Source organism: Bos grunniens, chromosome 15, assembly GCF_055505025.1.
Source record: "Bos grunniens cultivar Pamir isolate PY7600 chromosome 15, Bosgru_T2T1.0, whole genome shotgun sequence".
NCBI lineage: Eukaryota > Metazoa > Chordata > Mammalia > Artiodactyla > Bovidae > Bos > Bos grunniens.
Window position 1 is genome coordinate 7,885,149 of NC_141179.1, and position 12,697 is coordinate 7,897,845.

The 12,697-nt window shown below is 37.2% G+C and overlaps 1 protein-coding gene across 5 annotated transcripts in view; it reads left to right on the plus strand.

Moving 5' to 3' along the window:
- Positions 1-12,697, plus strand: part of TRPC6 (transient receptor potential cation channel subfamily C member 6) — a 163,572-nt gene that overhangs the window by 91,517 nt on the left and 59,358 nt on the right. For all 5 annotated transcript variants that reach the window (XR_015141760.1, XM_086338901.1, XM_086338902.1 and 2 more), the window contains exon 2: positions 11,629-12,403. Coding sequence is in view for 4 of the 5 variants with exons in the window: in XM_086338901.1 (XP_086195027.1) it covers positions 11,629-12,403 (775 nt within the window). In the remaining variant the exon portion in view is untranslated. The remainder of the gene's footprint in view (positions 1-11,628; positions 12,404-12,697) is intronic.

Here is a 12,697-nt window from a genome sequence, read left to right on the forward strand (position 1 = left end):
CACTAAAGTTCTTTCCGTGTTTTGCCTAGTGAAAATAATGTTGCAGTGAATATGGAGGCACAGATACTCTTTTGAAATAACAATTTCATTTTCTCTGAATATATACCCAAAAGTGGGATTACTGAATCATATGGGAGTTCTATTTTTAATTTTTCGAGGAACTACCATACTGTTTTCCATAGCAGCTGTACCAATTTACATTTCCAACATTGCCTATGTGTTTTAATCTTATTTATATAACTTTTCCTTACAAAGCTAGAAAAAATAGTAACTATACAGTGAACTAACAACTTTACTTGATGCAATTGGTATGCTAAAAATCAAGCTCTACCAAATTGCCATATTTCATTCTCACTGATATTCATGGACTGTATAGTCCATGGGGTCACAAAGAGTTGGACATGACTGAGCAAATTTCACTTCACTTCACTTCATTATCACTGATGGTAGACAAATATATTTGATTTTATTACAAGTACAAATTACTTTCAAATGCAATAGAATAATAATAACGAGACTATTTTTTGAACACTTATTATTAGTAAATAGTAAATGCTTTACATTCTTTACCTCATTGAGAATAATAAGAGTACTTACTATATAAGGTTGTTAAGATTACTTGAGTTAAGACTTGAAGAACACTTGTTACTATGCTGGGTCTATAACTGATATTTCCAAATAAAATACATACAGTTTTTTAACCCTCCCAGCAATCCTGTGAATGGGATAATTATCATCCTTATTTTGGGGGAAGCCAGGGAGTCAAGAAATTGGCACATCAGAACCTGACTCCATAGCTGGTTATTCTTGCATTTGTATTTAAACCACTGTGAATCTGAAGTATTTAATGAAAATGTATGGTTTGATCACAGGATGAGGAAGAAAACGTGTAGCTTTGCAAAGTCTGATGTTGCTGTACTAGGAATGGTAAAGGACACAGTTTTATAGATTAGTTTTGAAAGTCATTGGGGGCAATATTTACTTATTTATGGTACTTTCAAATACTTTGCCTTATATTTCTAAGGAACCAGCCTATAAAAAAGAGAACACTGAGGATTATTGGGTGGCTAAGCTGCTAAAGAATCTGCCTGCAATGTGGGACACCTGGGTTCGATGCTTGGGTTGGGAAGATACTCTGGAGAAGGGAAAGGCTTACCCACTCCAGTATTCTGGCCTGGAGAATTCCATGGACTGTATAGTCCATGGGGTCCCAAGGAGTCGGACACACCTGAGTGACTTTCACTTTCACTAAGTTGTATCAAGTGAGTATATAAAAATTGGTTGATTTAGCCATGTGACTATTTTAATATTTAGACATAAAATTATCTTATCCCACAAATTCATGATCTAAAAATCTGATGTGTTGTTAGATTACATCCTTCTGGATGGGAGAAATCCTAAATGAATAGACATTCATTTTGTAGGAAGTTTAGCAAATCTGGTTATATCTACAGAGTAGTCTGTCTACTTTGCCCTCAGCTACCTGAGTGATGCAGGAACATTATGAGAAGTTACCCTTACTTGGTGAATACAGGATGTACTTTTCAAAATTTAACTCCCTGCCAGCACAGGAAGCTTGTGCAGTATGGTTGTTACACACTTGGTTATTGAGGATAAATGACATTCTAACTGTATAGTAAAAAAAATTAGTTATTGATATGGAGTAAAAATTGGAGTGGGAAATGGCAATCCACTCCAGTATTATTGCCTGAAAAATTCCATATATAGAGGAGCATGGTGGGCTGCAGTCCATGGGGTTGCAAAGAGTTGGATATGACTAAGCACATGCACACAGATACACATGGAATAAAATAGCTTTGGAAACTCCTAGAAATGTGACAAAACAGGATGCTGTCCATTAATTTTTCTTTTCATACATGTTTCTTTCTATTACTTATTCATTCATGTGTAGATTCACAGACATTATAGGCACAGCTTGTGCCTGACACTGGAAAGTGAAGATGAAATGGGGCTTTAAGAGCACATGTATTCAAGAAGGGTAAGACAAACACAGTCAAGGGACGAAGAGAAAAGACTGGAGCATTATTTAGGAACAGTGCAAGCAAGAATGAAGGTCAGAATATGATGAAGATTAAAACAAAACTAAGGCAATGAAAGTAGTAAGGAAAAAAACAAGGGAAGGTCAATCTGTCATTTTGGGCACATGGTACAAATTTAAGAGATTACATTGAGGAAAGGAAAGCCATTTAATGACTACTTAGCTTCCACCTTGTTTATTAAACAGAACATCTTCAAGCTGGAAAGCTTTGAACAATTATAGTTAAGAAGGATTTAATGTCCATAAAGCTTAAGGCATCAAATTACCTTAAGCTGAATTGCGTGAGTCACTGATTTCATAGTAACTCTGCAAAGTTACATTATTCCCCCAGCTCCCCAGTTTACCCATTTAATAGCATTGGGTGCTCAGAGAGGTGATACAGCTGGTAAATGGCCCAATCAGGATCCCCAACAAAATCTGTCTTTCTTCAAAGCAATGTTCTTCCCAGTACTTGGCAGAGCTCCCCAGACTTGCCTCAAGTTCTTTAGATCCCTAAAGACTTAATTCTCAGCAGCCATATATGTGTCCTTAATTTTTCCAAACTCGTGCACTTGAATTATGTAACCTCCAAATGCCTCAGAACAAAGCCCCTTGAGCTAGAGATCTCACAGTTGAGTTCTGAAGCTTGAATCTCCTAAAATTAAATTATTAGCTTTTTACCTTAGAGTTATGTACATTTTCATCTTTTTGCCTAAGGCATACATGCTAAGTGTTGAACTAAGATTAGCAATGGAACCCAGACCCCAGCTTCTAAATCCTGAGTCGTCAACCTTCAATTAAACTGGGCCAGGAATAAGAAGCCCCTTGGAGGAGGGAACTCCAGTGCATTCCAGCCATAATGGACATCTTTCCATTTCTTTGGACTGCTGACTTTTGCAAGTACGGTTGTCTTTGCCTGGAATGCCTTTTTTTCCTCTTCTCTTCCTTCCGCTAACTTCTTCCTTGTTCTAACAAGAAGGACAATTCTTCAGAAGGCCTTCCTTGACTCATAGATTGAGTTGAAAATTCCTTGCTCTTCATTTATATAGCATGTTGTACCTTTTCTTTATTAATATGCATCACCCTATAATTTTCCATTTATTTTTCTTATTTCTGCCATATCTTGTAATTTTCAGTTTATTTTTCTTCTTTCTGTCACGTCTTGAGTGTCTTTCCTTGAAGTGTCCCTCTTGTGTCTAGCATAGTACCTGGAATTGCAAATATTTGATCTGCTGAATGAGTGAACTGTTAAGATCATGATGGCTGAAATGAGGCTTGATAATGGTAAAATAATGCTGAATCAACAAAGAAAGACAGTCCACAATTTTGGTTTCTAAATCAATTAAACTATGCACTGTATTCTTTAGTCATCTTTCTCTATATTTGTACTCCTTTATACGTTCTGGGTACATATCGATTTAAACCTGCATTGTGAGCAACTGGATCTAGCCTCCAAGGAAGATGTTGAAAGCATGTTTCAGACTTATTTTTATAGTCTAGCACTGTTAGCTCCAGCAGTTGGCAGCTTCAGCTCGTGCTAAACACACAATCTTAACAATTCTAAATGTTTCAGTGACATCACATTGCCCTCCTTCTCACCCTCACAATCAGAGCTGCTCCTCTTAAGCCTCATAGGAATATTAACTGAAATGTGGATAGATGAATCTTAGTTAAAGGCTAATTTTTAAGATATTGGACTGCCTGAAATTGAATGTGGGTGTCTCTCCTGACAGTTTATAGAAGGGAAAAGTAAGCTCGAAAGGTGACAACTAACGATGCATCAATGACTCATAAAGAAAAAAAATTGTAGACTTACAATTTTCTATGCCTGTTTTCATCAGTGATTTCTGGAGGAGATAATCATGGCAAAGTCAAAGTCACCTCCAGAGCATGTGTTGGGTGTTGTTGGCTTGCTCTCATGGCCTATTCTCCACCTTTGCACACTGCCCTCTGCCCAAGGGGTTGGCATCAGTGCAAACCTATCTGGATGGCTTCAGTGTGCTCCTTACTCCCAGGTTTTGGGTTGGGTGCAGCCCAGGGGAAGGCCCCTCTGAGAAATTAGAGGGTGGAAGAGTGAGGTCAGAGTATCAGTTCCCCTGATTTTTTCTTGAGGGTTGGCTATTACCCTCAACTAAAGGCCAGGAACACTGTCAAGTGGGCCTTGCCTTAGAGTTACCCTATTTAACTGCTTCTAACTTTTCCTCCTTTCTCCCCTTCAGTCTGAAGCCTCCCTTGTCCTAGGCCAAGTACTGCAAGGCACCATGGTGGATTTCCCCAACTCCTGCCGCACAGTCCTAGTATCTCTTCATTAAAGTCCTCAGATTACCCAATTTAAGTATTCTTTTTCCTGCCCAGAATCTGTCTTATATAGAAATTATTTTGGAATAGGAAAATATGCTTGTGTAATACACAGGACTATGATGGCTGTTGATATTGAGGCAAAGGGCTTAAAACTCTTTGGTGAGATAATTGGGATATATTTTGCTTATATTAAACACAAACTTTTAATATCTCCAAGAGGACTCTGTCAAAACAAATAAAAATAAATCCATGGGCATTCTTTCTTTGAAAGAGCATTTCAAAGAAGGATGGCATGACACATGAAATAAACTACAAGCTAAAGGCTGAAAAGAAACAATGACATTTCAGATTTAGTTGTTTTAAAAAAATTCTATAACTGTTCCAGTATTTACTCATGTTTTCATTCTCTCACATAGTTTGGTTTCTAATGTATATAAATGAGATGTCAATTGGTGATAAAAATAAACAAAAATACATAATATGCACAAGACATTTTTCAGTCACATTTTTGCTGGCTCCCACCTAAAAGTGACAAGCAGTTCAGGCCTCTATCATTTTGCAGAATACTGAAGCAGTGGTGTGATAGAGTCTGACTAATCACATAGAAAGTCAGTGTTTGATGGACTAGGAAGAGTCCATGGGGGAAAATCGAAGCTAACTGAATCAAAATAAAGAACTGTTATCTTGAAAAGTACCTGGAAGATAAAGGGATTTCATAATATGTTGTGAGGATAGGTGGTTCTGCTCTATGTGTGGTGTCAAGGGTAGACAAGGAAAGCAATAGAGGTGAGATAATATTAGTTTTTTAAGGACAAAAGAGTCCACTTCTGGATCATGGACAAGTCACGAAAATGCCACTTTTAAAAATATGCCTTTCAATTTTCTTCATTCCCTATTGAATTTGCCGCCTATTTGAAATGAATATAATTATTGTATGTTCTCCAGGACATGTTATGACTCAATCTTCATGTTGTGTTCATTTTATCTTTTTTTGGTAGGGTTGTATATCCTAGTGATTTGCTGTTGGCTTAATAGCAAATAAACAGGCTTTGGTTTTTATTCCTGTGACAAGAGGGGTTCATGCATTTGATGTTATGTCTGGAGTGTTTGCAGTATACCTTTCTGCTAAGCACTGGGAATCCAGTGTGGAATAAGGCAAAATAGTCCTTGTTCTCATGGGAGAAAGGGAAACCACTACAGTTGTTTATTGCCCCCTCAGCCCCAGGGGAAGGACCAGGGGAAGCCCCAGAGGAAAGTGTGCGGCTAGAGATTAAGTAGAGTAAAAACAGTTTCATTACAAAATCAGAATAAAATTACTTTTTATCATTTATCCTCCTAAAGTAGTATGCAAAATTGCTAGTTGAGTTGGTTGTTAACCTCTAATTATCCACATCTAATTTTTTCTGTGGATAATTGTGCACATAATAAAATATACATCCTAGAATTGTTTAATTTTCACTTTCCTATAAGACATCTAAAAGTCTACTCTTGTGGCTCTTCCATGCTGCCTGGAATAGTTACATGCCATTTATGGTTTCAGCACTTCTGCTTTAGCAGAATTGTGCTTTATTTAAATATTTCAAGGATTTTTGAAGCAAAAAATAAAAGTGAAGATAGATACTTAATATGGAGCTTAGTTTGTAGGGGAGCAGTTCCATTTGATAAAAGTGTATCATATTTGAACAGGATGTAGAAAATTACTGCACATGTTCTGGCTTCAAACACATTGTCCATTTGACTCAGAAGCTAATTTGCATTGCTGGCATTTTCAATGGAGATGGGTTATTCCATTTCTCCCTATTTAGGACAACAGGCATCATTTAGCCAACAAAAATAATCATAAAAATGAGGTATGTAAAAAAAGTTGTTTTCTTGACCTAATCAATATTTGAGTAGTATGGAGGCAGTGACTATTTATACTATTTCCTAGAACTGGTATTTATGTATTGTGATAAAGCAAATTATAAAAAAATGGTCACAAAAATGTAGGTTACTAGACATCCAACCATGCTAAATATGGCTAAAGGGTTGAAGAAAAAAAATCTTAATAAATATTTTTCTTAAATACAAGAACCCACTTTTAAAGTGTGCACTTAAGGTGGAATGAAAATGTCTCTTTTGTTAACATAATGCTTTGGGCTATTGTTCCTATTTCTAGTAGACAGTTTATCTAGGTTACATGTGCAATTAATATACAGTTCTACAATATAGCCTTGTAAAATCCATTCTCAGAGAGGTAATTTAATCTAGCAATGTCTAGTATCTTTCTTGAAAGGCTTCAAATATTTGTCATTTAAAAAGCTGTTACACATTTTGCTTTTGTGTTTGACACTTAAGGATTAAGCATCACCACTTGTGACGAAATGCTATACATAGAGCCTTTTGTTGCTTCTTTACACTGCAGTTGACGAAGGCAAAGTAAAAGTGAAAGTCATTCAGTCTTTGAATTCTCCAGACCAGAATACTGGAGTGGATAACCGTTCCCTTCTCCAGGGGATCTTCCCAACCCAGGGATCGAACCCAGGTCTCCCGCATTGTAGGCAGATTCTTTACCAGCTGAGCCACCAGGGAAGCCATTGAGGAAGACAAGGAGACAGCAAATCATGCATTTTGTCAACATGCAAATACTTTCCCTTTATCTCACTACTCATGCAAGGACTACTGCCTTCATTCTGCCTGTCAGAGTTATCTTCCTAAAACAATCATAAATGCCTCTATAAACATTCTGTATCTGGCTTTCCTGTGGCAGAGTGCTAAGGAAATGATGATGATCCAAGCCTTTTTATAAAAAGATATCTGAAATCTATGTCACTGCATATGATTAAAATTTGTGATAGAGACAGGAGAAGCTTTAAAACTGAAGAAAACATTTTCTCTGGAACTGTCTTTGCTGTTCTTCAAAAGGATGAAAGTTATAGGTATGAAAGTCATAATAGTTTAGAAGGAGATTGGATATATCCTTAGTGGCTTGCCAGGGTAGAACTTGCCATTATTCATATTAATAACATTAAAGTCATAAAATTAGAAATTTAGAATGAAAGGTGTCTCAACTCAGGCTTATTCTACCTCAGTGTAATTCAGTGCATGAAGCAGGGTACCCAAAGCCAGTGCTCTGGGACAAGCCAGAGGGACAGAGTGCAGAGGGAGGTGGGAGGAGGTTCAAGATGAGGGAGACACATATATACCTGTGGCCGATTCATGTTGATGTATGGCAAAAATGGTCAGAATATTGCAATTATCCTCCAATTAAAATAATAAATTAATTTAATAAATAAATAAATCTCAAGTACTCTTAGGTGACAACTTGGTCCCAGATTATGTAGATTAAAGCACTCTTGATAATTACAAGAATAACCTAAAATATTACATGGACGTCAAGTGGGAAAGCAAACAATATTATTAGAACTTGAACATTTCCATTTAAATGCTTTCCACATTCATATTTCCAATTGAGCCTAGAAGTAATTCTGTAAAATAGATTGGAATAATTATTTCTGCTGATCTTATGGAAGAAAAGGAACAAGAAAGAGGCTTGGTTCTTGGCCTTTTGGTACTTGGTACTATTTTGTGTCAATTCTGTGTCTTTTTATTTTTTAGTTAAACAAAAACCTTTCTTGCACTCCTATTAATTTAATCTCACTTCTATAAATCCCCTGATCCTAGCTCTTTTCTCCTTTAATTTTACAGTTTTCTTTCTCAGAGCATTAATCATGTTCAGGAGATGTCTCCCCTCCCCCTGATTTTTGAACTTCCTCCTTTCTACAACAGAATCTATGGAAAGTAATACAGAAGACAGGAGAGGAAGTTAAAGGATAAAGAGGTTATTAGAAGCCAGAAAAGTGACAGAAAAAATTACTTTCTCTTTTAAAAGACATTAGAAATAATATTTATTTTTAAAAATTGAAAATAATATCAACTAAGGATCACTAGTTACTTGAGGCAAAACTTTAATATAAAGTATAAAACAAACATAAAATAGAAATATAAAAACAAGCATAAAAAAGGAATAGGAGTAAATTCCCTGAAGTGTTCTGATCTGTGTCAGAGTCTTTATCACTGATGTCCCCAGAATTAGATACTGTGTTTTCAAAAGCAGAAAAAGGTATTATTTTTTTTAATGTGAGGAATAAAAGATGTCCTTGCAAATTAAAAAGTAATAGTAGAGGAAAAATTTACAAAAGATATATTAAAGTGGAAGAAATACCTCAGAGTATTGTACAAAAAGATAAATAATTGGAAAATAGAGAAAAAAGAAGAAAATAAAGGATATTCCAGAATTACCAACATTCAAAAAGAAGGAGTTCCAGAAACAAAGGACCCTGTAGACAAGAATAAAAAATATCAGAGTGTTCTGTTTATGTTTTCTTCTAAGAGTTTTACAGCATCTGGCCAAAATTGAAGCAAGGTTTTTTTTTTTGACCCATCTTCTAGAGTAATGAAAATAAAAACAAAAATAAACAAATAGGACCTAATTAAACTTAAAAGCTTTTGCATAGCAAAGGAAACCATAAACAAGATGAAAAGAGAACCCCTCAGAATGGGAGAAAATATTTGCAAATGAAGCAACTGACAAAGGATTAATCTCCAAAATATACAAATAGCTCATGTAGCTCAGAATCAGAAAAACAAACAACCCAATCAAAAAATGGGCAGAAGATCTTAATAGACATTTCTCCAAAGAAAACATACAGATGGTCAACAAATACATGAAAAAATACTCAGCATCACTAATTATTAGACAAATGCAAATCAAACTACAGTGAGATATTACCTCAAACCATCAGAATGACAATCACCAAAAAAGCGTGTGTGTGTGTTTGAGAGAGAGAGAGAAGGGTGTGAACATAGGGTGGGAGATTGTGAAAGTGACCTAAATATTCAACTTTCACAATGGGAAGTCTATAGGTAATACCAAATCTGGAAAATTAAGAAATAGCAATATTACCAAGTTATATGATGTAAGGATTTAAATGATAAAATAATCAACTAATATAGTTGAAATGTATTTCCTCTAAATATCAGGATGTGGAGAAAATGAAGAATAAGGGCCTGCTATTTTCTGTAACAAGCTTTTCAAGTCTTTCAGCATGCACATGCATGGCTTGGATGCAGGTTAAAATGGAATTGGAAACAAAACAATAGCTATAGAAAGAAAAATAGATGCAATAAATAATTCCCTTATTATAGTACTTAATAAAAACTATATATACATTATTTAAAGATCAGTCTTAAAAATTATGGAGAGGTGAGAGGGAGGCTCTAGAGGGAGGGGATATATGTATACTTTTGGCTGATTCACAGTATTGCATGGCAGAAACTAATGCAATATTTTAAAACAATTATCCTGTAATTAAAAATCTTAAAAGATTACTAGTATCATAACATGTTTGGCTATGGCCTCAACATCATTTTAAAGAATTTACATAGCTGTCTTTTCAGTAAAACAACTTGGTTAGTTTTAAGAGGCCGTGAATGGTTACACTGTTGAACAAAAATTTCTGAAAAAATTTTGTGAATATGGCAGAACATTCTTCAAGCTCCTTGTTGCTAAGTCACTTCAGTCATGTCCAACTCTGTGTGACCCCACAGACGGCAGCCCACCAGGCTCCCCCATCCCTGGGATTCTCCAGGCAAGAACACTAGAGTGGGTTGCCATTTCCTTCTCCAATGCATGAAAGTGAAAAGTGAGAGGGAAGTTGCTCAGTTGTGTCCGACTCTTCGCGACCCCATGGACTGCAGCCTACCAGGCTCCTCCGTCCATGGGATTTTCCAGGCAAGAGTACTGGAGTGGGGTGCCATTGCCTTCTCCTTGGAGAGACACAACCTATTTCTGAGCTGCAGACTTTTGCTAACTCCTTTGGGATCATACTGCCATGGTCAACATTGCCTGGAGCTTTGGTATCAAGATGGACAAGGGTTAGTTTGGAAAGAAAGTTAGCTTCTCTAGGCCTGGCCCGATAGAAAGGGAAGATGGTTTATGGGGTCTTTGGGTCTATTTAAATTCTCTTCATACAGGGAAGTTTGTGAGTCTTTGAAGGAGGATGACTTTTGGAACATTTATAAAGATCTGTGACATCAATCATCAGTCACACTTTTCTTCATTTCATACTCCCCCGTAACCTGGCTCTTTCATATTCTGCAGGAACTTATCCTTGTTGGGTTTCCAGTTAGTGATAGTGACACAGGTTCAAGCTCAAAAAGACCTTAAGACATGAAGTTGTGAATCACTAGAAAAAAAAAAATCCCCATTTTAGCATTTCCTTCAGAGGGAGTATCACTTTTTCTGATCACAGAGTGAAAGCCAACATTGAAGGCTGGCCACCCTTTTGATCCTTCCCATTTAACACCTGGATCACAGCTTTTCAGGTTTCCAGTGATTTTTAGAATAATGCCTAGCAGAGTCCAGCCCATTTATTTTCCCTGTCAATGAAACCCACACTGTGGCATTCAATTGATCCCTCTGCTGGAGGAAGCTCCCCACCTGTACCTTAACACCGGATCACAGCTTTTCAGGTTTCCAGTGATTTTTAGAATAATGCCTAGCAGAGTCCAACCCATTTATTTTCCTAGTCAATGAAACCCTCTCCGTGGCATTTAATTGATCCCTGTGCTGGAGGAAGCTCCATAGCTGTACCTGGCCTTGTCCCACTCTCCCCAAATACACTGTCACACTTGACTTCTATGCGTCCATTTTCAGCACATCATTTCTCTAGGAAGGTAGACTAGATGCCCCTGTGGTAGGTTTATCATGACAGTTAAACAGCTAATAATAGTAATGCACTAATTGCCCACTGCTCCCTTTGGACTATAAGATTTATAAGGACAGAAACTTTATTTTGCTTTCACTACTGCTTTGTCCACACCTTATATAATGCCTGACCCTGGCATAGGAGGGACTCAATAAATATATGTTGACTTGAGTGGATTTGTTATTTTCCTACTTATCTTTTATATTTTCACACACTATGTCATAATAGCAACATTTTGGTCTTTTTTTTTATCTATACCACCTGTAAATGAAAAACACATATTAATCTGTATGTGCACATCACAGAGAGATTATGGGAACTGCTTGAACCTCCACCCAAATTAAAATGTTAAAATCTGCAAAATGCTTGACTTTCTAAAAAGAGAAATTCTTGGAATCCATTAACAAATAAATGTGTCTTCATTTGTATTTGTATTATAGTTGGTCTAGAGCTGATGGGACAACATCTAATACGCTGCTCATCTGACACACTAAAATGCTCTTAATGTAATTTGTTCACAATCTTTCTATTTTATTACAGCCGGGGCACCGACAATAGACTGACCCATCGGCGGCAGACAGTTCTCCGTGAGAAGGGGAGACGGTTAGCTAACCGAGGACCAGCGTACATGTTTAACGACCACTCAACAAGCCTATCTATTGAGGAGGAACGCTTTTTAGATGCAGCTGAGTATGGCAACATCCCAGTGGTAAGGAAGATGTTGGAAGAATGCCTCTCACTCAATGTCAACTGTGTGGATTACATGGGCCAGAACGCCCTGCAGCTGGCAGTGGCTAATGAGCATCTGGAAATTACAGAACTTCTTCTCAAGAAAGAAAATCTCTCTCGCGTTGGGGATGCCTTGCTTTTAGCTATTAGTAAAGGTTATGTTCGGATTGTGGAAGCCATTCTCAGTCACCCAGCTTTTGCTGAAGGCAAGCGGTTAGCAACCAGCCCCAGTCAGTCTGAACTCCAGCAAGATGATTTTTATGCATATGATGAAGATGGGACACGGTTCTCCCATGACGTGACCCCGATCATTCTGGCTGCCCACTGCCAAGAATATGAAATTGTGCACACCCTCTTGCGGAAGGGTGCTCGGATCGAACGGCCTCATGACTATTTCTGCAAGTGCAGTGAATGCAACCAGAAACAGAAGCATGACTCCTTCAGCCACTCCAGATCTAGAATTAACGCTTACAAAGGCCTGGCGAGCCCAGCTTACCTGTCATTGTCTAGCGAAGACCCAGTCATGACAGCTTTAGAGCTTAGCAATGAGCTGGCAGTGCTGGCCAACATAGAGAAGGAGTTCAAGGTAGGTTTTTAACAAGTCGGAGTCAAGGTGAATTTATAAGCTTCCACCATGCACTCACACTCTGTGAGGTATCATAGATAGTAGGCAATTTTATATATTTGATTTGACAAGTTCTTTATTATATAGAGTAAAAGTTGTGGTTACTACCATTTGGAGATGATCTACTATAAACTAGACATTTTGCATTTATTATGTCTGATACCTATCACAACCTTGGGAAGATCTTAGTTCCTTTTCAGATGCAGAAATGGAGGTATAGAAGGGTTAAGGCCCAAGAGCCACAGCTGGTGAAAT